The 24576-nt window shown below is 34.0% G+C and overlaps 1 protein-coding gene across 1 annotated transcript; it reads left to right on the forward strand.

Annotated features, from left to right (window-relative positions):
• Positions 1-1889: 1889 nt before the first annotated feature.
• On the forward strand, positions 1890-14201 carry LOC142219582 (uncharacterized). The gene is made up of 2 exons (XM_075288504.1): positions 1890-2264; positions 13824-14201. Exons 1-2 carry the CDS (start codon positions 2144-2146, stop codon positions 14006-14008), a joined length of 306 nt encoding a protein of 101 aa, XP_075144619.1. The 5' UTR covers positions 1890-2143; the 3' UTR covers positions 14009-14201.
• The last annotated feature ends 10375 nt before the right edge of the window (positions 14202-24576 follow it).

The raw sequence follows: 24576 nt of genomic DNA on the forward strand, positions 1-24576 counted from the left end.
ATTTCCATAGAAATTTTTGTCTCAATTTTTTTTTTTAGAAAATTTTTTCCAAATTTTATTTCTTTAGAAATTTTTTTTCTATAGAAAAGTTTGTCAAAACTTTATTTCTATAGAAAATTTTGTCCAAATTTGATTTCTATAGAAAATTTTGTCTAAATTAAATTTTTATAGAAGATTTTGTCAAATTTTTATTTCTATTGACAATTTTGTCAAAATTTTATTTCTGTTGACAATTTTGTCAAAATTTTATTTCTAAAGAAAATTTTGTCAAATTTTTATTTCTATTGACAATTTTGTCAAAATTGTATACCTATAGCAAATATTATCAAAATTTTATTTATATAGAAAAATTTGTCAAAATGTTATTTATATAGAAAATTTTGTGCAAATTTTATTTCTAAAGAAAATTTTGTTCCAATTTTATTTCTATAGAAAAATTTGTCAAAATTTTATTTCTTTAGAAAATTTTGTCACGATTTGATTTCAATAGAAAATTTTGTCACAATTTTATTTCTATAGAAAATGTTTTCAAAATGTTATTTCTATAGAAAATTTTGTCAAAATTTTATTTCTGTAGAAAATTTTGTCAAAATTTTATCTATATAGAAAATTTTGTCAAAATTTTATTTCTGCAGAAAATTTTGTCAAAAATTTTATTTCTGTAGAAAATTTTGTCAAAAAATTTTATTTCTGTAGAAAATTTTGTCAAAATTTTATCTATATAGAAAATTTTGTCAAAATTTTATTTGTATAGATAATTTTGTCTAAATTTGATTTCTATAGAAAATTTTGTCAACATGTTATTTCCATAAAAAATTTTGTCTTAATTTTATTTCTATAAATTTTTTGTTCCAAATTTTATTGTATATAGAAAAGTTTGTCAAAACTTTATTTCTATAGAAAATTTTGTCCAAATTTGAGTTCTATAGAAAATTTTGTAAAAATTTTATTTCTATAGAAATTTTTGTCAAACTTTTATTTCTGTAGAAAATTTTGTCCAAATTTTATTTCTGTAGAAAATTTTGTCAAAATTTTATTTCTATAGAAAATTTTGCAACATTTTGTCAATATTGTATTTCTATAGAAAATCTGATGGTCTACCATATCGAAGGCCTCTGCGATATTATAGAACAGTCCTTCGCTACGCCATGTAATGTATTTACTTGTACTAAAATTAAATAATGCCCCAATAAATAATTTCCTCTTTGGAGCATTATTTTATTGGGGCGCTATTTCATCGAGCCCATCATAGGGGAGAATGTGGCTTTGTTCTGCTTTGGATGTTAGTGGAAATATTTAAGTTGTTATTTTGTTTTTCATATTTCTAATAATTTCTTTTCCAATAAAACATTTCTCAGACAAATATACCAATAAAAAATCCAAATCATTTTCCATGTTAATAATTTTTTAGCACTCAATATTTCATAATGAAAAAAATTTTAGGAATTTCAAAATTTGCAATAAATATTAAAAGTTAAAAATTCCACCGGAAAAGTGAATCAATGTGGACGCATTTACCAGACGCTTTTCCACAATAATTTTTTCCATGCAACTACTGCCCACGTACTTCCGAGAAATATTTAGGTCCCTCTTCAGAAATCATGGGTCAACGCCACTTTCTTTGGCGAATGGATGATCAGACTGTCCGTTTTTTGTCTTTCCATTTGACGTTGGCTATTTTAACTCATGACACTCATTCGTTGCATACATTTTCCATCGTTGCTGTGTTTTTTGTTTTTATAGTTTTGTTTGGCCGATAATTCTTGGCGCTTTTTTGTGGTATTCTGGTTCTGTACTCTTTTTTTTTTGGCATCTATAATGTGTTCATTCTTATTGTATATTCATACTTATACAATTAACTTTTCAGAAAAGCAAGCAAATCGAGCAGCACCACAACAAAATATTGAAAATTAATATTTCATTTCGGAAAGTTGAGTCTAAGTGAACAGACAACGGTCAGTTTTTAGTCGCAAGAATTAAAGTGAAATACGGATAAAGCATAAAGCTCGCGAAAAAGGCCATTAGTTTCCAAACGGCGCAACTGAACGAATTAAGAAAAACGATTAAAAGAAAATAGAGACATTTCTGTTATAAGACATCTGTGCCAGTGATTTTCCATCTGACGTTAATTGCATTCTTCAAGATGACTACAATGACAAAATTTCTAGCGATTTGTCTAATTTTAAGTGCAACAGTGATGCTGTTTTCGTTACCTGTCGTAGAGAGTATAACTCCCCTTTCGAATGGCCAGTGCAAGGAATTAAGTAAGACTGAATGAATGTGATGTTAATGATAGACTTTGATAATTAGAATGACACTTACGGTACCGTCACACTGGACAAATACTTGACAGACATCATAAAATATGTCGTCAACACAGTTAGCTTATATTGGATAAAAATATAACACCACGATAGGAGTATTTTACAAAAAAAAAATACTCAATTTAGAAAATGAAACTTGAAAAATTTTTGACATGACTCATGGCTTAGTTACTAATGTAGAATAGTTAATCAAAACAAAAATATCGGAAATAACATTAAATTTTAAAATCAGTTTAGATTTGTTCGCATTGGCTAACTTTGGGACGAGTTATGACTGACAAAACCATCACACGTTGCACGAAAGTGGCTCTGCCGCATTTCGGCCCATTGATCGACACTTTGGTATTTTTAGTTCCCTCTAACTCTCTAAAATGTCCCACGCACAACAGTCCAACGGATTGAGATCCAGACATTTTGGTGGCCGTTGTGTGGTAAAAATGAAAAATGAATCCAAGAATCCCAACTCTTCAATACTGACCTTAGGTCATTTTCCCGATAATATTCGGGTAGCGATCCTAGGCCGTTTCAGCCGTCCACACGATCATCATCGCTTAAATTCTGGTGGCTAATCGAAGAAGTAAATTTTCCGCTGACCTTTTCGGCAAATAAACTCAATCATTTTGTTTGTCCGCAAACTGCTCAATTTTGATGCTCATCGAAAAAAAACAAATTCGGTAACTGGGCACTTTTGTGCAGGCGAACCTATCCCTTCGCTTTTTATACCTTCCACCATAGGATGGGGGGTATATTAACTTTGTCATTTCGTTTGTAACACATCGAAATATTGATCTAAAACCCCATAAAGTATATATATTCTGGGTCGTGGTGAAATTCTGAGTCGATCTGAGCATGTCCGTCCGTCCGTCCGTCTGTTGAAATCACGCTAACTTCCGAACGAAACAAGCTATCGACTTGAAACTTGGCACAAGTAGTTGTTAATGATGTAGGTCAGACGGAATGGCAAAAGGCCCATATCGGTCCACTTTTACGTATAGTCCCCATATAAACGGACCCCCAAATTTGGCTTGCGAGGCCTCTAAGAGAAGCAAATTTCATCCGATCCGACTGAAATTTGGTACATGGTGTTAGTATATGGTTTCTAACAAACATGCAAAAATTGGTCCAGATCGGCCCATAATTATATATAGCCCCCATATAAACCGAACCACCGATTTGGCTTGCGGAGCCTCTAAGAGAAGCAAATTTCATCCGATACGCCTGAAATTTGGTACATGATGTTAGTATATGGTCTCTAATGACCATGCAAAAATTGGTCCATATCGGGACATAATTATATATAGCCCCTATATAAACCGATCACCAGATTTGATCTCCGGAGCCCCTTGGAAGACCAAAATTCATATAATTCAGTTGAAATTTGGTACGTGATGTTAATATATGGCCTCAAACACCCATGCAAAAATTGGTCGATATCGGTCCATAATTATGAATAGGCCCCATATAAACCGATAACCAGATTTGACCTCCGGAGCACCTTGGAAGAGCAAAATTCTTCCCATTCGGTTGAAATTCAGTACGTGATGTTATTATATGGTATCCAACAACCATGCAGGAATTGGTTCCTATCAGTCCATAATTTGATCGATCGCCAGATTTGACCTCCGATGCCTTTTGGAGAAATAAAATTCATCCGATCTGGTTGAAATTTGGTACGTGGTGGTAGTAATGATATTTAACAACCATGCCAAAAGTGATCCATATCAGTCCATAATCATTTATAGCCCCCATGGTTTTGGAGCCTCTTGGTGGAGCAAATTTCATCCGAGTGAGTTGAAATTTGTGGATGACAGTCTTTCGTAGAAGTTTCTACGCAATCCATGGTGGAGGGTACATAAGATTCGGCCTGGCTGAACTTACGGCCGTATATACTTGTTTCTGTCTAACTTTTTTTGTGCATCGGTGAGCTCTTGCACTTCTTGGAACTGCAATGGTCCAAGCTCATTTTTTAATATGTTTATTTATATATTTTTATTTTTAACCTGCACAACAAGAATTAATTCTTATAATTAAAGTACAGGCATTTTAATGGCCAACAATAATATCCTTATGATATAAATGAAAATACAAAATTTGAACATAAAATAGAAATTAAATAAAATATTACAATTTGTTTGTTTGAGTAAAAAACAAAATAAAAACAAATAAATAAATTGTATAAATAAAATATGTGTTGTATGCATTCTCGCGTTATATTCAGCTCACGAGAAATTGTTCAACCTTTGTGGCATAAATTTTGACCAAATCTGGCCTTCAATTTTCACTTAATCGTACTTTTTGTACTCGATGCAACCACGGTTGACAATCGTGCCAAAAATAATCTACCAAAAGAAAAGTAGAAAATTTGACCAAAAATCTACCAAATTTTTTATTTATTTATTTATTTTTTTATTTTGAAGTTTGCGGTTATTCTTTTTTTCTCGAAATAAATGATTTACAATTTTGTTTTAAAAATTTATTTCAGTATTTAAATATCATATATTTTGACCACTCCTATTAGCGAAATTTTTTTGAGACTATAAATATCTCTTGAATTGCAAATGTGCTGTATTTTAAATGTTAGAACAATTTTAGCTTGCACCAACAAGGGAAAGTTACTAATTCTACAAAAAGGAAGAACTTACTCATAATGAATTTTGATAGTATGATCCAACACGAAAGTTAAAAGTTTTTAAGATATTAAAATTACAGAAAATTTTGACAATATTTTATTTCTATAGAAAATTTTGTCAACATTTTATATCTATAGAAATTTCTTTTCCAACTTTTATTTCTATAGAATTTTTTTTTCTCAAAATTTTATTTCTACACACAAAAAAATATTTTTCTGATTCAATCACGAAATTAATTGATTAAATTAATTTTTTAATTGAAATTTCTTCAATCACAGAAATTATAGTATCAATTAAAATATTAATTGACAGGCAATTAAAAAATTAATTGATCCAATTAAAAAATTAATTGATATATTAATTTTTTTGATTGATTTTTATTTCAATTAAAAAATTTGTTGATTCAATTAAATTTTTAATTGAATATTTTTTAAAACTCAATTAAGATTTTAATTGGAAAAAATTTCGTGAACATTTTTTCTGTGTATAGAAAATTGGAGAGGAATATTTCGCAAAATCTACCAAAACTTCAAGAATTCTATCAATATACCAAACAATAAAACCTACCATTTTTTGGTAGAATACTAGCAATTGCGGCAACCATGGATGCAACACTGGCAGTATCGCGGTAACGAGCAGTGGTACTAGAATTCCTCACCGAACTAAATGCAATAAATTGAATTGCCACTGGAATAAATCTTTCAGACCAGCGTTTTCAAAATTATACCATTGAACGGTCGTTTTGGTATGTACATGGTCTACGGTTGAAATGTTTGTAAATACACCATTCCAACGCAGCCTCCAAAATATTTTTCCGAAAACTGTTCGCATTTACTTTAGGCCAGACTCAAGGAAAACAATTAGGGCATTTATTTCAGTGCATAGAAATTTACATGGTTTCAAGAGAAGGTCGGACGGACCAAGAATAAGAACGACCAAAAATGAGGACGAACAAGAATAAGGAAATATAATAAAACAAGTAAGGAAAGTCTAAAGTCGGGCGGGGCCGACTATTTTATACCCTGCACCACTTTGTAGATCTAAATTTTCGATACCATATCACATCCGTCAACTGTGTTGGGGGCTATATATAAAGGTTTGTCCCAAATACATACATTTAAATATCACTCGATCTGGACAGAATTTGATAGACTTCTACAAATCTATAGACTCAAAATTTAAGTTGGCTAATGCACTAGGGTGGAACACAATTTTAGTAAAAAAAATATGGGAAACATTTAAATCTGAAGCAATTTTAAGGAAACTTCGCAAAAGTTAATTTATGATTTATCGCTCGATATATATGTATTAGAAGTTAAGGAAAATTAGAGCCATTTTTACAACTTTTGGACTAAGCAGTGGCGATTTTACAAGGAAAATGTTGGTATTTTGACCATTTTTGTCGAAATCAGAAAAACACAAATGGAAGCTATATCTAAATCTAAACCGATTTCAACCAAATTTGGCACGCATAGCAACAATGCTAATTCTACTCTCTGTGCAAAATTTCAACTAAATCGGAATTAAAAATTGGCCTCTGTGGTCATATGAGTGTAAATCGGGCGAAAGTTATATATGGGAGATATATCTAAATCTGAACCGATTTGGCTGATATTTTGCAAGTTTTTCGAGACCCATAAAATATTCCCATGTACGGAATTTGAGGAAGATCGGTTGATATACATGCCAATTATGACCAGATCGGTGAAAATATATATGGGAGCTATATCTGAATCTGAACCGATTTTTTTCAAAATCAATAGGGATCGTCTTTGAGCCGAAACAGGACCCAATACCAAATTTTAGAACAATCGGACTAAAACTGCGAGCTGTACTTTGCACACAAAAATACATCAACAGACAGACAGACGGACAGACAGACAAACAGACAGACGTACATCGCTAAATCGACTCAGAATTTCATTCTAAGCCGATCCGTATACTAAAAGGTTGGTCTATGATTACTCCTTCTTGGCGTTACATACAAATGCACAAACTTATTATACCCTGTACCACAGTAGTGGTGAAGGGTATAAATATGAATATTGTGGTGTAATGGCTTGCACTAAGAAAAACTACACTGAAAAATATATTGTCATGAGACCAAAGATTTCATGTCCTTAAAATACGAATGTAAATTTTGCTTAGCGTAGAAGACGCATTTATCTAATATTAAGTTATTTTCCTTGCCCAAAAGTCGATAAACTTTTCAATAAAATAGTGTTGTCCTTATAATTAAGCGATTGGACTTAAAAATGGGTATCATAACATGAAATATTTTTTTTTGGGCTAAGGTCTACTCGACTGAAATTGTCATTGCATCTTCACTACAAATCAAAAATCGTTAAAAAATAGGAAATGTTTTTCAACACTTCACTTTAAAAACATTTTTACTTGAAACATAGCATAATTTCTACTGGAAATCGTGTCTGAATTTGGAAAATAAAGTTGTCGTTAACTTATTTTTAAAGGATTTCGATAGCATATGAAGAAAAAAAGCTGAGAAAGCGAAAAATTAAAATTTGCTTCCTAGAGTCAAGTACACAAAACCCAAATTTAATGATGAGACATATTTGAACATAAGTTGTGATTAGAAAGGTGTGTTCGTGCTCTTAAGCTGAAAATCTTCATTTCTGTGTATAGGATAGAATACCTTGTCATAGTGGGACACTAAATATAGGATTTTAGTTGCATTTAATGAACATTTCATCCTTAAACAAGTATATACGGCCGTAAGTTCGGCCAGGCCGAAGCTTATGTACCCACAACCAAGGATTGCATAGAAACTTCTACTGAAACCGATGGCAAGGTATCTTAAAACTTCCTAACACCGTAATATATACGACATAGTCCATACATGGTATATATTAAACTAAATAAACTAAAAAAATGCCTATTAAATACGTATATAATTAGGTTTAAAGTTTCTATAGAAATAAAATTTTTATAAAATAAAATTTTGAGAACATTTTCTATAGAAGTAAAATTTTGACAAAATTTTCTATAGAAATAAAATTTGGAAAAATTTTTCTATTGAAATAAAATTTTGACAAAATGTTTGTACAAATTTATTTCGGCATAAGCCAGCTATCATGGAAAACCTCTTTTCGGAAGGTTCAAGTGCCGGAATATATTCTGATAATTGGTTGATAGTTTTGCTGCAAGTAGAGGATGCTGATGAGGAATGTGGTAATTCCGAAACGTGCGGAATTACCACGTGCGGAATTACCACATTTATTTGGGCTTTGCCCAAATAAATTTGACAAACATTCTTTTCCTCTGTTGGTTAAGCTACACTTGTAGTTTAGTCAATGCATGGATTTAGGCTGGAATCAAGAAAACGACAACAGTGATTAAAGAACAAAACCAACAATAACAAAACAAAACGAATGAAAGAAAATTTTCTATAGAAATAAAATTTTGACAAAATTTTCTATAGAAATAAAATTTTGTCAAAATTTTCTATAGAAATAAAATTTTGATAAAATTTTCTATAGAAATAACATTTTGACAAAATTTTCTATAGAAATAACATTTTGACAATGTTATCTTTAAAATTAAAATTTTGGTAGATTATTTTTGGCTCGAGTGGCAACCATGATTATGAACCGATATGGACCAATTTTTGTGTGATTGGGGATCGGCTATGTATAACTATAGACCGATATGGACCAATTTTGGCATGGTTATTAGCGGGCTTATACTAACACCACGTTGCAAATTTCAACCGGATCGGATGAATTTTGCTCCTCCAAGAGGCTCCGGAGATCAAATCTGGGGAACGGTTTATATGGGGCTATATATAATTATGGACCGATATGGACCAATACTTGCGTGTTTGTTAGAGACCATATACTAACACCACGTCCCAAATTTCAACCGGATCGGATGAATTTTGCTCCTCTAAGAGGCTCCGGAGGTCAAATCTTGGGATCGGCTTATATGGGGGCTATATATACACACAAAAAAATATTTTTCTGATTCAATCACGAAATTAATTGATCCAATTAATTTTTTAATTGAAATGTCTTCAATCACAGAAATGATAGCATCAATTAAAAAATTAATTGACAGTCAATTAAAAAATTAATTGATCCAATTAAAAAATTAATTGATACTATTAATTTGTGTGATTGATTTTTATTTCAATTAAAAAATTTGTTGATTCAATTAAATTTTTAATTAAATATTTTTTAAAACTCAATTAAGATTTTAATTGGAAAAATTTTCGTGAAATTTTTTTCTGTGTAATTATGGGTCGATATGTTACAAACGGAATGACAAAGTTAATATACCCCCATCCTATGGTGGAGGGTATAAAAAGATTGTTTCAAATGGTGCTGTTCCCGAAGAAAAATTTAAAGTTTCTATATTTGACGACTACATCAAATTCTCGATTTAGAAGATCCAGTTTTGTCTCAGTTTTGAAGGAATCAAGAAAATCCAATGAAAAAATTTCTTACAAATTGTGTGATATCTAAATTCTGTATATTTTTAACCCCAATACTTGAATGGGCACGAGAAGAAAATTTGACGTCTATTTTCAGGCAATTTGAATGATCAATGCACCTTATATCCTTCTAACATATGACTATACCAGATCATCGACCGATTTCGAATTCGGATAAAAAGCGCGGTTTCTAGAAGCGCAAGAAGTCAAATCGGGAATTCTGTCTATATAGGGGCTATACCAAACCACGGGAATTCTGTCTATATGGGGGCTATACCAAACAATATTCGGCACACTTAATTGTGTCTGCTTCTTAATCGGCCTGTATGTATAAGGTGGGATGAGAATCAGTATTTTTGTTCTGCTTGTATTTGCATAATAATTAAATGTATATTTTCATGATATATTCCGAAGTAAGTCGGAAATACTACATGGATATAGAACGCGAATTGGATAATTTTGAAATGTTCCATATGACAACCTTCATATGACGGTGTTTGTATTTGGGCCAAAAAATTCAATACAATATAAAAAAAATTCACCGTATATATCTTGTCTGACTCAGTATGGCATCTGTTTTACCTCAAAAAAAAGTTGCAGTATTTGACATACCATCATAGAAACCTTGTACTTATCGTTCTTGGTCTAAATATATGCAATCGAAAAATTCATTAATGTCGGCAGAAATAAACGAAAATGTGTTATTGTATAATAAAAATAGGTTACCCAATTTTTTTAAATAATTGAGATTCAAGTGGCGTCACACTTAGTATTATTACAAGTGGAATTCGACTGTATTTATTGATAAAAGAGAGAGAGAGAGGGTGATAAATACATTTCCGTAGACAAATTATGTGTATGGGAACACTTGCGTTCCCCATAAACAAAAAGTTTTCGGTATATGATTTTAGGGAAATAAATTCACCCATATTTGATTTTAATTAAAATTGTACATGGGGTGGTGTTGATGAGGTTTTCGTGACTACACTGCTAATTGTACTTCTAGTGCAAAATTTCAACCAAATTGGGCCAAAGCTCTGGCTTCTAGGACCATATTAGTCAATATCGGGCGAAAGATATATATGGGAGCTATATCTAAATCTGAACCGATTTCAATAAAATTTGGCACACTTGACTAAAATACTAATTGTTCTTCTTGTGCAAAATTTGCAGCAAATTAGGGTAAAACTCTGGCTTCTGGGGCCATTTAAGTCCATATCGGCCGAAAGATATATATGGGAGCTATATCTAAATCTGAACTGATTTCTTCCAAAATCGATAGGGTTCTATTCTGACACATACTTGTACCAAATTTGAAGTCGATTGGACAAAAACTGCGACCTAGACTTTGCTCACAAAAATGTGTTCACAGACAGACGGACATGGCTATATCGACTCAGGAGCCCACCCTGATCATTTTTGCCAAAGACACCATGTGTCTATCTCGTCTCCTTCTGGGTGTTGCAAACATATGCACTAAGTTATAATACCCTGTTCCACAGTGTGGCTCAGGGTATAACAAGTATATACGAACTTAAGTTCGGCCGGGCCGAATCTTAAATACCCACCACCATGAATCAAAAAATTTGTAATTGTTCCCTTACACAGAAAAAAACCGTAGTAAAACTATCGCTGAATTTAACTGATTTATGGGAAAAAAAATATTCGTTTGTAGGTCCATTTTAGTGTTTTTATTTCGAAATTTTCTACAGCTTAATGAAATCTTAATTTTTTAAGTATTTTATTAACTATTCATGGGTATACAGTTCAATGATCGTACACATAATTTCATTATGAACTAAAGCAAAAGAACATTTTCGTAGGATAGAGTAAGAATGAACTATTGTATGGTTAAAATGGTCATGATTTGGCACCAATGATTTTCTTCTTTATATTTAATTCTGTTTTGCTGTTATGAGAAGATATAATTACGTGAACAGAAGCTAAAAAGTACAACAGGTCATTCGATTTCCCAGTTTTAACAACGCTTTGGGAAAACTCAATTTATTTCATTTTTGGAACGAGGTAGTTCATTCTTCCTATAACACAGTTTATTTTTTTTTCGGTGTAGAAAACTCTTCGTCAGGTTACTTGAAAATACATATATAGAATTTCAGGCAGATTTGATGACAGATACTCTGCCAAGCAAACAACATAGAAATCGGAAGACTTAACACATGAGAACTTCCGGCAAGACTCAACACATGAGAAAAAGTCAAATCAGGAGATCGGTCGATCAAAATCAATCGATACGCCCATATTCGGCTCACTTATGTGTGGGCCCGAAATACCTCTTGATTTTGAATTTCAGGCAAATCGAATAAAAATTGGGATATCTAAACACTTAAGATGTCAAATCTGGAGATCAGACTCTACGAGGTAAAAACGAAAACATGAACCATATTCGGCGAAATTATGCGTAGACCGAAAATACCTCCAGATTTTTAATTTCAGGTAAATCGGATAAAAATTACGGTTTCTACAAACCCAAGAAATAAAAATCCGGAAATCGGTGTATATTGGGCCTATACCAAAACATGGACCGGTACACACCATTTTCGACACACCTATTTGTGGTCCCAAAAAAACCTCCAGATTTCCAATTTTAGGCAAATCGAATAAAAACTATTGTTTATAGAAGCCCAAGAACTAAAATCGGGGCTATACCAAAACATGGACCGATTTACACAATTTTCGTCACACCTATTTTGTGGTCATAAAATACCTCCAGATTTTCAATTTTAGACAAATCGAATAAAAACTACAGTTTATAGAAGCCCAAGACCCCAAATCGGGAGACCGGTTTATATGGGAGCTACATCAAAACATGGACCGATATAGCCCTTCTTAAGCAGCGTGCAGAGAAAAGACGAATCTGTGCCAAATTTCAATATAATAGCGTCATTATTGAAGATTGTTGAGTGATTACAACAGACAGACAGACGGACATGCTTATATCGTCTTAGAATTTCTCCCTGATCAAGAATATATATACTTTATATAATCGGAAATCGATATTTCGAGGTGTTACGAACGGAATGACAAACTTATTATACCCCCATTCGGTTTAAGCGCAGTACAACATTTAAAAAAGTAGATTTTTACAATTTTTGAATAAGTCAAAAATTCTTTTTTACTAAATTTTCAAATATTTCAAAAGTTGACTTTCCAAATTTGAAAAAAGTCGACATGTCGAATAGTCTTTGCAATACAATTCCTATCATACATACATATGTATTGAGATATGTATATACCCTGTAGGAAATTGAGGTGACTTTAAGTTAATAAATTGTTAGTCATAACTGAGTCACATGTGACTCAAATCCTAACTCATTTTCCATGTAAAATCCTATTCAGTTTTAACACGTGTTGTCATTGGAACGAGTCAGTCCTCACTCAAACCTGCATAAGCTTCAGCTAACCAAAAGTTAGCTCAAAGTGAGTTAGCTTTAGGCTGATAATATATGAGCATACTATGAGTTAGCTCTTAACTGATTAGTTTATGGTGAGTTCTTTGTGGATAATAAAATATTTTGTTTTTGTTTTATTATTTTTGATTCATTTTATTTTGAATTAATTAAAAAATAATAACAATTCAGATTTTTTAAAATTATTTTACAATAAATAAAATATAACGTAAGTAAAAATTCGGATAATATTAGTTGAGTTCATCTTGTCTTGAGTGTTGTGTTAATTTTCTCGTTTAACTCAGAGGGAGTTGTACCTACTTTTGTAATGACGCACACTGAATGGAAGTGGCATTCGTCAGGGAAGTCCAAAAGGCTTAAGTGTATTTCCCAATATCTTCGTCCTCAAACAGCCATTTAACACTTTTATTCGAAGTTTCTATTTATTCCTTCACTGATAATGATGGGTTCTAGTGGAAATAAGGAAAGTTTAATTATTAAATTGCGTTTGAATTATGCATTTCTATGCTACTTACCGCTAACCGTGACAAAAAATTACAAAAGTTCTATGAAAATAGAAGCTAAATTGAAACAAATATAGAAAGCCAAATCCAAATTGACAGTTATAGAAGCCAATACATATTTTTTGTTTGTTTATTTGAATTGTTTCCATGACTTTACTTCACTTAAATATGCATCAGCTTAGAGTGAGTAAAAAGGTAACTCATTGCTGATCGAGAAAAAGTGAGTTTGGGAAAAATTCAACTGACTCAAGACTGCATAAGTAATGAGTTAGCTTAAAGTCGCCTCAAATTAGTTAGTAAAAAGTTAGTTTAATTTTGAGTGAGTTCGAGACATTCCTACAGGGTATGAAATGAGAATCATATCGAATCGTAATACAGTCAATCATACCAGACTGTTTCTTTGAAATTCCACATAAATCATCAATAATCATCTCCATATTTTATTCATTATCAAAAATAATAATTAAAACAATTTACAATTTTTTCAGATCAATGGAATTGTTATTCAGCCAAAAATGAAGGATATTTCTGTAATAGTCGTGACACAAGCAGCACCGAAATAAGGTGGTACTATGACAAGGGGACATGTCGCAAATTCAACTACAAAGGATGTAACGGCAATCGCAATCGTTTCTGTACAAAAGAGGCTTGCTTGAATAGATGCTATGGATGAATGAAAAACCAGCCTCCCTCCATTCATTCACCCCAACTAACCTAACTACACTATACACTTACATATACATACACTTAGAATAGATTATAGTTTTTACACTTACAATATTTTTTGTACAATTTACGCATTCAATATATAAAAATATTTATTTTAATAATAAAGATAATTTAAATTATAGAACCACCAAAAGAAACGAGTCGTCGTTTGTAGGTAAGATTGACGTTATTATTCTGTTGACAATGAAATGACCATTCATTCATTCATTCATTCCATCTGGTGTCTATCAACCAAAATGACGGCAGACAATCGGTTGATAATTTAGGAAAAATGTGACAAATTGTCGCATTTTATGAAGAAGGTGTCATTTGTCAACTATTTAAAGATATAGAATAAAATAGTTTTCTTAAATATTGTAAAAAGGTGCTTCGTGGATATTTGTGAAAATTTTGAAATTTATATGAAAGCAAAAGGGTTGGATATTTAATATGTTAAGTAAAAACACTTTAGACAGCAAATGGAATTATGTTCTCTTATGATATACAAAAGTTTAAAACAAGTATATACGGCCGTAAGTTCGGCCAGGCCGAATCTTATGTACCCTCCACCATGGATTGCGTAGAACCTTCTACGAAAGACTGTCATCGACAATCAAACTACTTAGGTTGTGGTATCTTAAAACTTCTTAACATCGTTTTCTAAATTGTGAGTTAGTCCATACGTGGTATGTATTAGATAATACGTAGAGAGCCAGAATTTAAATATGGGGGGTCGCTTATATGGGGTCTATATGCAATTATGAACTTGATATGGACCAATTTTTGTGTGATTGGGGATCGATTTATCTGATGGCTATATAAAGGGTGATTCTTTTGAGGTTAGGATTTTCATGCATTAGTATTTGACAGATCACGTGGGATTTCAGACATGGTGTCAAAGAGAAAGATGCTCAGTATGCTTTGACATTTCATCATGAATAGACTTACGATCTGCCACAACGTCGAATTTTCAGTGAATGGGCCCTAGAAAAGTTGGCAGAAAATCCGCTTTTTTATCGACAAATTTTGTTCAGCGATGAGGCTCATTTCTGGTTGAATGGCTACGTAAATAAGCAAAATTGCCGCATTTGGAGTGAAGAGCAACCAGAAGCCGTTCAAGAACTGCCCATGCATCCCGAAAAATGCACTGTTTGGTGTGGTTTGTACGCTGGTGGAATCATTGGACCGTATTTTTTCAAAGATGCTGTTGGACGCAACGTTACGGTGAATGGCGATCGCTATCGTTCGATGCTAACAAACTTTTTGTTGCCAAAAATGGAAGAACTGAACTTGGTTGACATGTGGTTTCAACAAGATGGCGCTACATGCCACACAGCTCGCGATTCTATGGCCATTTTGAGGGAAAACTTCGGAGAACAATTCATCTCAAGAAATGGACCGGTAAGTTGGCCACCAAGATCATGCGATTTGACGCCTTTAGACTATTTTGTGGGGCTACGTCAAGTCTAAAGTCTACAGAAATAAGCCAGCAACTATTCCAGCTTTGGAAGACAACATTTCCGAAGAAATTCGGGCTATTCCGGCCGAAATGCTCGAAAAAGTTGCCCAAAATTGGACTTTCCGAATGGACCACCTAAGACGCAGCCGCGGTCAACATTTAAATGAAATTATCTTCAAAAAGTAAATGTCATGGACCAATCTAACGTTTCAAATAAAGAACCGATGAGATTTTGCAAATTTTATGCGTTTTTTTTAAAAAAAAAGTTATCAAGCTCTTAACAAATCACCCTTTATAACTATAGACCGATATGGACCTAGTTAGGCATGGTTGTTAACGGCCATATACTAGCACAATGTACCAAATTTCAACAGACTCGTATGAAATTTGCTCCTCCAAGAGGCTCGAAAACCAAATCTCGGGATCGGTTTATATGGGGGCTATATATGATTATGGACTGATATGAACCAATTCCTGCATTGTTGGATACCATATACTAACTTCAGGTACCAAATTTCAGCCGAATCGGATGAATTTTGCTCTTCCAAGAGGCTCAAATCGGTTTATATAGGGCCTATATATAATTATTGACCGATTTCGACCAAGTTTTGCATGGGTGTTTGAGACCATATTTTAACACTACGTACCAAATTTCAACTGAATCAGATTAATTTTGGTCTTCCAAAAGGCTCCGGAGGTCAAATCTGGTGGTCGGTATATATATGAGGGCAATATATAATTATGGACCGATGTGGACCAATTTTTGCATGGTCATTAGAGACCATATATTAACACCATGTACCAAATTTCAGCCGGATCGGATGAAATTTGCTTCTCTTAGAGGATTCGCAAGCCAAATTTGGGGGTCCTTTATATAGGGGCAATACGTAAAAGTGGACCGATATGGCCCATTTGCAATACCATCCGACCTACATCAATAACAACTACTTGTGCAAAGTTTCATGTCGATAGCTTGTTTCGTTCGGAAGTTAGCGTGATTTCAACAGACGGACGGACGGACGGACGGACATGCTCAGATCGACTCAGAATTTCACCATGACCCAGAATATATATACTTTATGGGGTCTTAGAGCAATATTTCAATGTGTTACAAACGGAATGACAAAGTTAATATACCCCCATTCGTATGGTGGAGGGTATAAAAATAAATAACGGAAAGAATGTAGAACAAGTATATACGGCAGCAGAGATGGTCTGTATCAAACATTTTTAGGTTTGCGACTGTCGCAAAGTTGTAAACGTCACATACGCGTCGTAAATGTAGAAAAAGTAACAAAAGTCGCAAACGCAAAATACTTTAGTCGCGTCAGCTAGGCAGCGAATTCGATGATATCCAAGACGATGGTATGTGCGAAGAAGTTGCAATTCTTAGGAATTTTCACAATTTTCGGTTTTTTGTCCCCACATTTTCCCTATTGCCTTTTGCACGAGTACAGGGTAACCGTGGATTTTCTCGTCCTTTCTTAGCTTTAAGTTCAGTCTCCTGTCCAATATAACCCCAAGGTATTTTGCACACTCACCAACGGGAATTTCGATACCACCTAAGAAAATAGGCTTGACCATGGAAAAACTTTCACAAATTTCTGTAGAAACTCACAGCGAATGCTCTCAAACTAAATTAAAAAATGTTCAGGATTTCTTCTATTCAAAATTTGGTTTTCTACAGTAGGTTTACGACTTTTGCGACATACGTATTATACCGTCGCAAATGTATGTCGCAAAAGTCACAGTTTGTGACAGGCCAACCCTGTACGGCAGTAAGTTCTTCCAGGCCGAATCTTTATCCACCACCATGGATTGCATAGAAACTTGCACTAAAGACTGTCATCCACAATCGAATTACTTTGGTTGCGGTAACACTTGCCGATGGCAAGCTTAAAACTTCTTAACACCGTCTTCTCAATTGTAAGTTGATCCAGACGGGGTATACATTAAACAAAAATGCCCATTAAATACGTAAATAATTCAGTTTGACAAAATTTTCTATAGAAATAAAATTTCGACAAAATTTTCCATAGAAATAAAATTTCGACAAAATTTTCTATAAAACTAAAATCTTGACAAAATTTTCTATAGAAATAAAATTTTGACAACATTTTCTATAGAAATACAAATTTGACAAAATTTTCTATAGAAATAAAATTTCGACAAAATTTTCTATAAAACTAAATTCCTGACAAAATTCTGTACAGTAGTAAAATTTTGGCAAAATTTTCTATAGTAATAATATTTTGATAATCGGCTATATATAACTATGGGCCGACATTGACCAATTTTGGCATGTTTGTTAGCGGCCATATACTAGCGCAATGTACCAAATTTCATCACGTACCAAATCGGATGAATTTTGCTCCTCCAATAGCTCCGGAGGTCAAATCTGGGGATCGGTTTAAATGGGGGTTATATATAATTAAGACCGATATGAACTAATGTTTGCATGGTTGTTAGAGACCATATACTAACACCACGTACCAAAATTCAACCGGATCGGGTGAATTTTGCTCTTCCAAGAGGCTCCGGAGGTCAAATCTGGGATCGGTTTATATGGACCAATTCCTGCATGGTTGTCAAAGACCATATACTAACACCACGTTCCAAATTTCAACCGAATCGGATGAATTTTGCTCATCCATGAGGCTCGGGAGGTCAAATCTGGCGATCGGTTTATATGGGGGCTATATACAATTATGGAGCGATGTGAACCAATTCTAGGATGTTTGGTAAAGACCATACACTAACACCATGTGCCATATGTCTGCCGGATCGGATGAAATTTGCTTCTCTTAGAAGCTCCGCAAGCCAAATCTGGGGATCGGTTTAAAGGGGTGCTATATACAATTATGGATCGATGTGAACCAATTTTTGCATAGTAGTTAGAAATCATATACTTACACCATGTACAAAATTACAGCCGGATCGGATGAAATTTGCTTCTCTTAGAAGCTCCGCAAGCCAAATCTGGGGATCGGTTTAAAGGGGTGCTATATACAATTATGGATCGATGTGAACCAATTTTTGTATGGTTGTCAGATACCATATACTAACACCATGTACCAAATTTCTGCCGGATCGAATGAAATTTGCTTCTCTTAGAAGCTCCGCAAGCCAAATCTGGGGATCGGTTTAAGGGGGTGCTATATACAATTATGGATCGATGTGAACCAATTTTTGTATGGTTGTTAGAGACCACATACTAACACCATGTACCAAATTTCAGCTGGAACGAATGAAATTTGCTTCTCTTAGAGGCTCCGTAAACCAAATATGGGGATCGGTTTATATGGGGGCTATATATAATTATGGACCGATGTGGACCAATTTTTTCATAGTAGTTAGAGACCATATACTTACACCATGTACCAAATTTCAGCCGGATCGAATGAAATTTGCTTCTCTTAGAGGCTCCGCAAGCCAAATATGGGGATCGGTTTATATGGGGGCTATATATAATTATGCACCGATGTGGACCAATTTGTGCATGTTTGGTAAAGACCATATACTAACACCATGTAGCAAATTTCAGCCGGAACGGATAATGACAGAATGTAGGTACTAACTACAAAGGTTTTCAACCCACCTTTAATCGAGGAAAAATTCTAAGACGACATAACCATATCCGTTTGCCTGTTGTAATCACTTTACAATCTTCATTAGTAGCGCTATCATCCTAAAATTTGGCACAGTTTCGTTTTTATGTTTGTATACAGGTCAACTTCGAAGATCGGTCCAAATTGTGATATAGCCTCCATTTTAACCAACTCCCCGATTTTGGAGTTTGGACTACTTCGATTTGCCTGAAATTGTAAATTACAAGGTATTTCAGGGTATAGTCTCCATATAGGCCGATCTCCAGCTTTGACTAGAAACTGCAATTTTTAGATCGTATTTGATTTCTTGGACTTGTAGAAACCATAGTTCTTATCCGATTTGCTAAAATTGGAAATTTAGAGATACTTTAAGCCCACAAATATCTGTATCAAATTTAGTTTTTATTTAGACAGATCTCCAGTTTTCACTTCTTGAAGAGATAGGAGACACACGGGTCACCCAAATTACCCGTAACTGATGTAGAATTTCTAGATTTTTCCAAAACGAACATGTTAACTACTATTATGACGACGCTTTCTTTTTGCTAGGTACACATCATACTGTATTCAGGGTTGGCCTGTCACAAACTGTGACTTTTGCGACATACATTTGCGAAGGTATTATACTTATGTCACAAAAGTCGTAAACCTACTGTAGAAAACCTAATTTTGAATAGAAGAAATCTTGAACATTTTTTAATTTAGTTTGACAGCATTCACTGTGAGTTTCTGCAGAAATTTGTGAAAACTTTCCCACGGTCAAGCCTATTTTCTTAGGTGGTATCGAAATTCCCGTTGGTGAGTGTGCAAAATACCTTGGGGTTATATTGGACAGGAGACTGAACTTAAAGCTAAGAAAGGACGAGAAAATCCACGGTTACCCTGTACTCGTGCAAAAGGCAATAGGGAAAAAGTGGGGACTAAAACCTCCTCTTCGCACATACCATCGTCTTGGATATCATCGAATGTGCTGCCTAACTGACGCGACTAAAGTATTTTGAGTTTGCGACTTTTGTTACTTTTTCTACATTTACGACACGTATGTGACGTTTACGACGTTTACTACATTGCGACAGTCGCAAACCTAGAAAAGTTTGATACAGACCATCTCTGACTGTATTACGGACTATCAGCCAATGTCAAGTTCACTCAGTAGGTAATACCAAGTCGACCTCTGTCTCTTGAACAGAAGACAGTGTCACATGCATTCGAAGGGGCGATCTTAAGACGACACCAACCATATGGCTGATGTAGATTTTAACCAAATAAAGAAATTGCCAATAACCTTGGCATCTAGTACATGCATACCATAATCCCACAACATTGTCAAACCAACTAAATGTTGTTATTGCATTTCGGATAATTTGTATGGTAAGAATAGAATCCAATTTGATGAGATTGATTTCAATTGTTGGTCCGGTGATGTTGTACATCCACGTTGGTCTAAAGAACCACATACGATTCATCACTAAAGCAAAACGCAAGCAGTCAACAAACAAATGGTTCGACAAACACACATTTTCATCATTTCACAAACCCAATGACGCATATGGAACCACTAAAATATTTCTGTGTTTAATACAATAATGGGATGGGGAGCACGGATGATGCTGTTAATCATCTGAGAATAGGTCTACATGGAATGATGACAGCAAAACGATTATCAGGTCAGATATGATGCGGAACAGGCGACCAAAGGCTTTCTATTCAGAGACTACTAATTATGCTAAATGGTCTAAGACCTAAAATGAACAAATAATCCTGGATGTCATAGAAATGGATTTTACCATAATGTATATATTACATTTTGGTATTTCAATTAATACCACTTACTTTAATGTGGCTAAGACTATTATGGTTTTACATTACATGTCATCGAACAGTCAATGAGAACTAGCTGAGAGGAAGATGAATTTAAGTGATACGAGGATTGACTTTTATATTTCGGAATAAGAGAACAAAAACAAATATTACACTGAAAATAATGCATGTCCGTTTCCAAAATTTTTTCTTTACTCTAATGATTTTGATATACAAAAAATCTAAAATTTTAAAGAAGATTTCATTAATTCTGAAAAATGTTTAAGAACATTAAAGTCAAGTTGGCCTTAGTTAAAGAAAATTTTCTTCCATGTAAAGGTACCCAATTTCACGTCGAATCACTTAACTACAAGGACAAAATGACTTCATCGAAAAATTTTATAAACTTTTAGACAATGAAAAAATGCGCCTTCTCTGCTAAGCAAAATTCGCATTCGTATTTTAAGGACTTGAAATATCTGGCCTCACGACAATATTTTTCAATGTATTATAACGTGGTTTTCTCGTGGTCTAAGGTAGGCCAGTGGTCGACCACGATTACTTTTTAAGGTTCCACAAACCTTAACTAAGAAACACATCAAAATATTGCTCTAAGACCCCATAAAATATACACAGAGAATATAGATTGGTTATGACAATCGAATTTATTGCCAACCTCCTTTGGGCAGTTGTAGCAACTACCAGTTGGCAGTTGTGACACCAACAAATTCGGTTGACTCAATCGAACCCAACTAATACTATAATGGAGTTGGTTGTGTCAGACGATGAAATTGGTCATTGCTCCCTTCTTCATTTGGTTGTATCTCCCAACTTTAAAACACCATGACTGAATTGAATAACAAAATCCCACAAAATACTGAATTTTATTTATATTTTTTAGAAGATAGGAAGGTACATATACCTAAATACAATATATTAATACATTATAAAAAATTTTTCAGCCTTAAAAGTATACCCTCCAGCATGAATAGGTTGGGGAATCGACAGATATTGGAGCTAAATCTTTGGTAACCTTAGCATATTAGTATTTATAGATGGTGTCCAAACTGTCTATAGCCCGTCTAAAACACACAATAAATTAAGTAAAGAAATTGGTGTGGAGTTTTAAAAAACGACATACGAACCTATCCCCGATGGTCACTTTCTTGGGGTTTCATATATATAAGGCAGACTTAGAGATAGATTTTTTCAGAGCCGCCGTGTTAAACACTGTATCATTGAGTACCCTGTAGCTATTTGTTTGCAATATAGCCAATATTGCTGTGTATTATTTTAGTTTCTCAGCCAATATAGTGTACTAAGGCCAGTTTCGCACGGCGCGAGTTGTTCACGACAATATTTTATAGGCAGTCCACGGATGAGGCAGATAAACTTCGAAACCAATAAGAAATATTTCGTTTTCAGCTGTAGTTATTTGATATTAAAAAAACACACTATACTTCAACTTTGATGGTAATAATTTGATTGACATTTCAAAACTATATTCAAAGGAATTCGGCTGTGAGTACCAAACGAAAGTACTGACTACTAAATAACAGTTACAAAGGTTTTATAAGGCTATCGACTTGAAACTTGGCACAAGTAGTTTTTATTGACGTAGTTCGGATTGTATTGCAAATGGGCCATATCGGTCCACTTTTACGTATAGCCCCCATATAAACGGAACCTCAGATTTGGCTTGCGGAGCTTCTAAGAGATGCCTATTTCATTCGATCCGGCTGAAATTTTGGTACATGGAGTTTGTATATGGTCTCTAACAACCATGCAAAAATTGGTCCACATCGGTAAATAATTATATATAGCCCCCATATAAACCGATCCCCAGATTTGGCTTGCGGAGCCTCAAAGAGAAGCAAATTTCATGCGATCCTGCTGAAATTTGGTACATGGTGTTGGTATATGGTCTCTAACAACCATGCTAAAATTGGTCGACATCGGTCCATAATTATATATAACCCCCATATAAACAGATCCCCAGATTTGGCTTGCGGAGCCTCTAAGAGAAGCAAATTTCATCCGATCTGGTTGAAATTTGGAACATGATGTAGTATATGGTCTCTAACAACCGTGCGAGAATTGGTCCATATCAGTCCATAACTATATATAGCCCCCATATAAACCGTTCTCCAGATTTGAACCCCGGAGCACCTTGGAGGAGAAAAATTCATCCGATCCGGTTCAAATGTGGAACGTGGTGTTAGTATATGGTCTCTAACATCCATGCAAAAATTGGTCTATATCGGTTCCATAATCATGGTTACCACTCGAGCCAAAAATAATCTACCAAAATTTTATTTCTATAGAAAATTTTGTCAAAATTTTATTCCTATAGAAAATTTTGTTAAAATTTTATTTCTATAGAAAATTTTGTTAAAATTTAATTTCTATAGAAAATTTTGCTAAAATTTCATTTCCATAGAAAATTTTCTCAAAATTTTCTTTCTATAAAATATTTTGTCAAAATTTTGTTCCTTTTGAAAATTTTGTTAAAATTTTATTTCTATAGAAATTTTGTTAAAATTTCATTTCTATAGAAAATTTTGTCAAACTGAATTATATACGTATTTAATCTGTCCTTTTTAATTTAATATGTACCACGTATGGACTTACTTACAATTTAGAAGACGGTGTTAGGAGGTTTTAAGACACCTTTCCACCGGCAAGAGTTACCGCAACTCAAGTAATTCGATTGTGGATGGCAGTGTTTAGAAGAAGTTTCTACGCAATCCATGGTGGAGGGTACATAAGCTTCGGCCTGGCTGAACTTACGGCCGTATATACTTCTTTTTACTAACATAGTCCCTGGGCATTAGCCCGCAACTCAAGTAATTCGATTGTGGATGGCAGTGTTTAGAAGAAATTTCTACGCAATCCATGGTGGAGGGTACATAAGCTTCGGCCTGGCCGACCTTACAGCCGTATATACTTCTATTTACTAACATAGTCCCAGGGCATTAGCCGACTTAAATTTTAAGTCTATAGATTATAAATTTTGTTCATATAGAGTCAGATTTAAATGTATGTGTTTAGGACAAAATCTTTTACCGAAAATGCGGATTTACAAAGTGGTGCAGGGTATAATATAGTCGGCTCCGCCCGACTTTCCTTACTTGTTATGTGTAAAATACAAGAGGGAACGGAAGCAATGAGAAGTCTGTTAATTTGATGAAGCGGCGACGGATAGTGGAGTTGTGATACTGGCGAGCTGCGGGCGGATGGACGTTGGTGATGAGCGGTGTGATGCTGACTGATAACGATGAAGAGACGGTGCGATGCTGACTAGTGAAGATGATGAAGCGGTGCGATGTTATGCCGACTGGTGGGATGCCGAAGAGACGGTGTCATGCTGACCGGTGACGATGATGAGACGGTGCACTGAAAAAATATTGTCGTGAGGTCAAAGATTTCATTTCTTTAAAATACGAATGCAAATTTTGCTTAGCATAGACGAGGCATTTCTCTAATATAAAGTTTTTTTCCTTGTCCAAAAGTCGATAAACTTTTCAATGAAGTCGTATTATCCTTATAATTAAGTGATTTCGCTTAAATATGAGTATCATAACATGAAAGAAAAAATATTTGGGCTAAGGTCAACTTGACTTTAATAATTCAGAAAAATTCTTTAAATTTAATAAATTGCCTTTA

The sequence above is a fragment of the Haematobia irritans genome, chromosome 1, assembly GCF_050003625.1.
Source record: "Haematobia irritans isolate KBUSLIRL chromosome 1, ASM5000362v1, whole genome shotgun sequence".
Classification (NCBI taxonomy): domain Eukaryota; kingdom Metazoa; phylum Arthropoda; class Insecta; order Diptera; family Muscidae; genus Haematobia; species Haematobia irritans.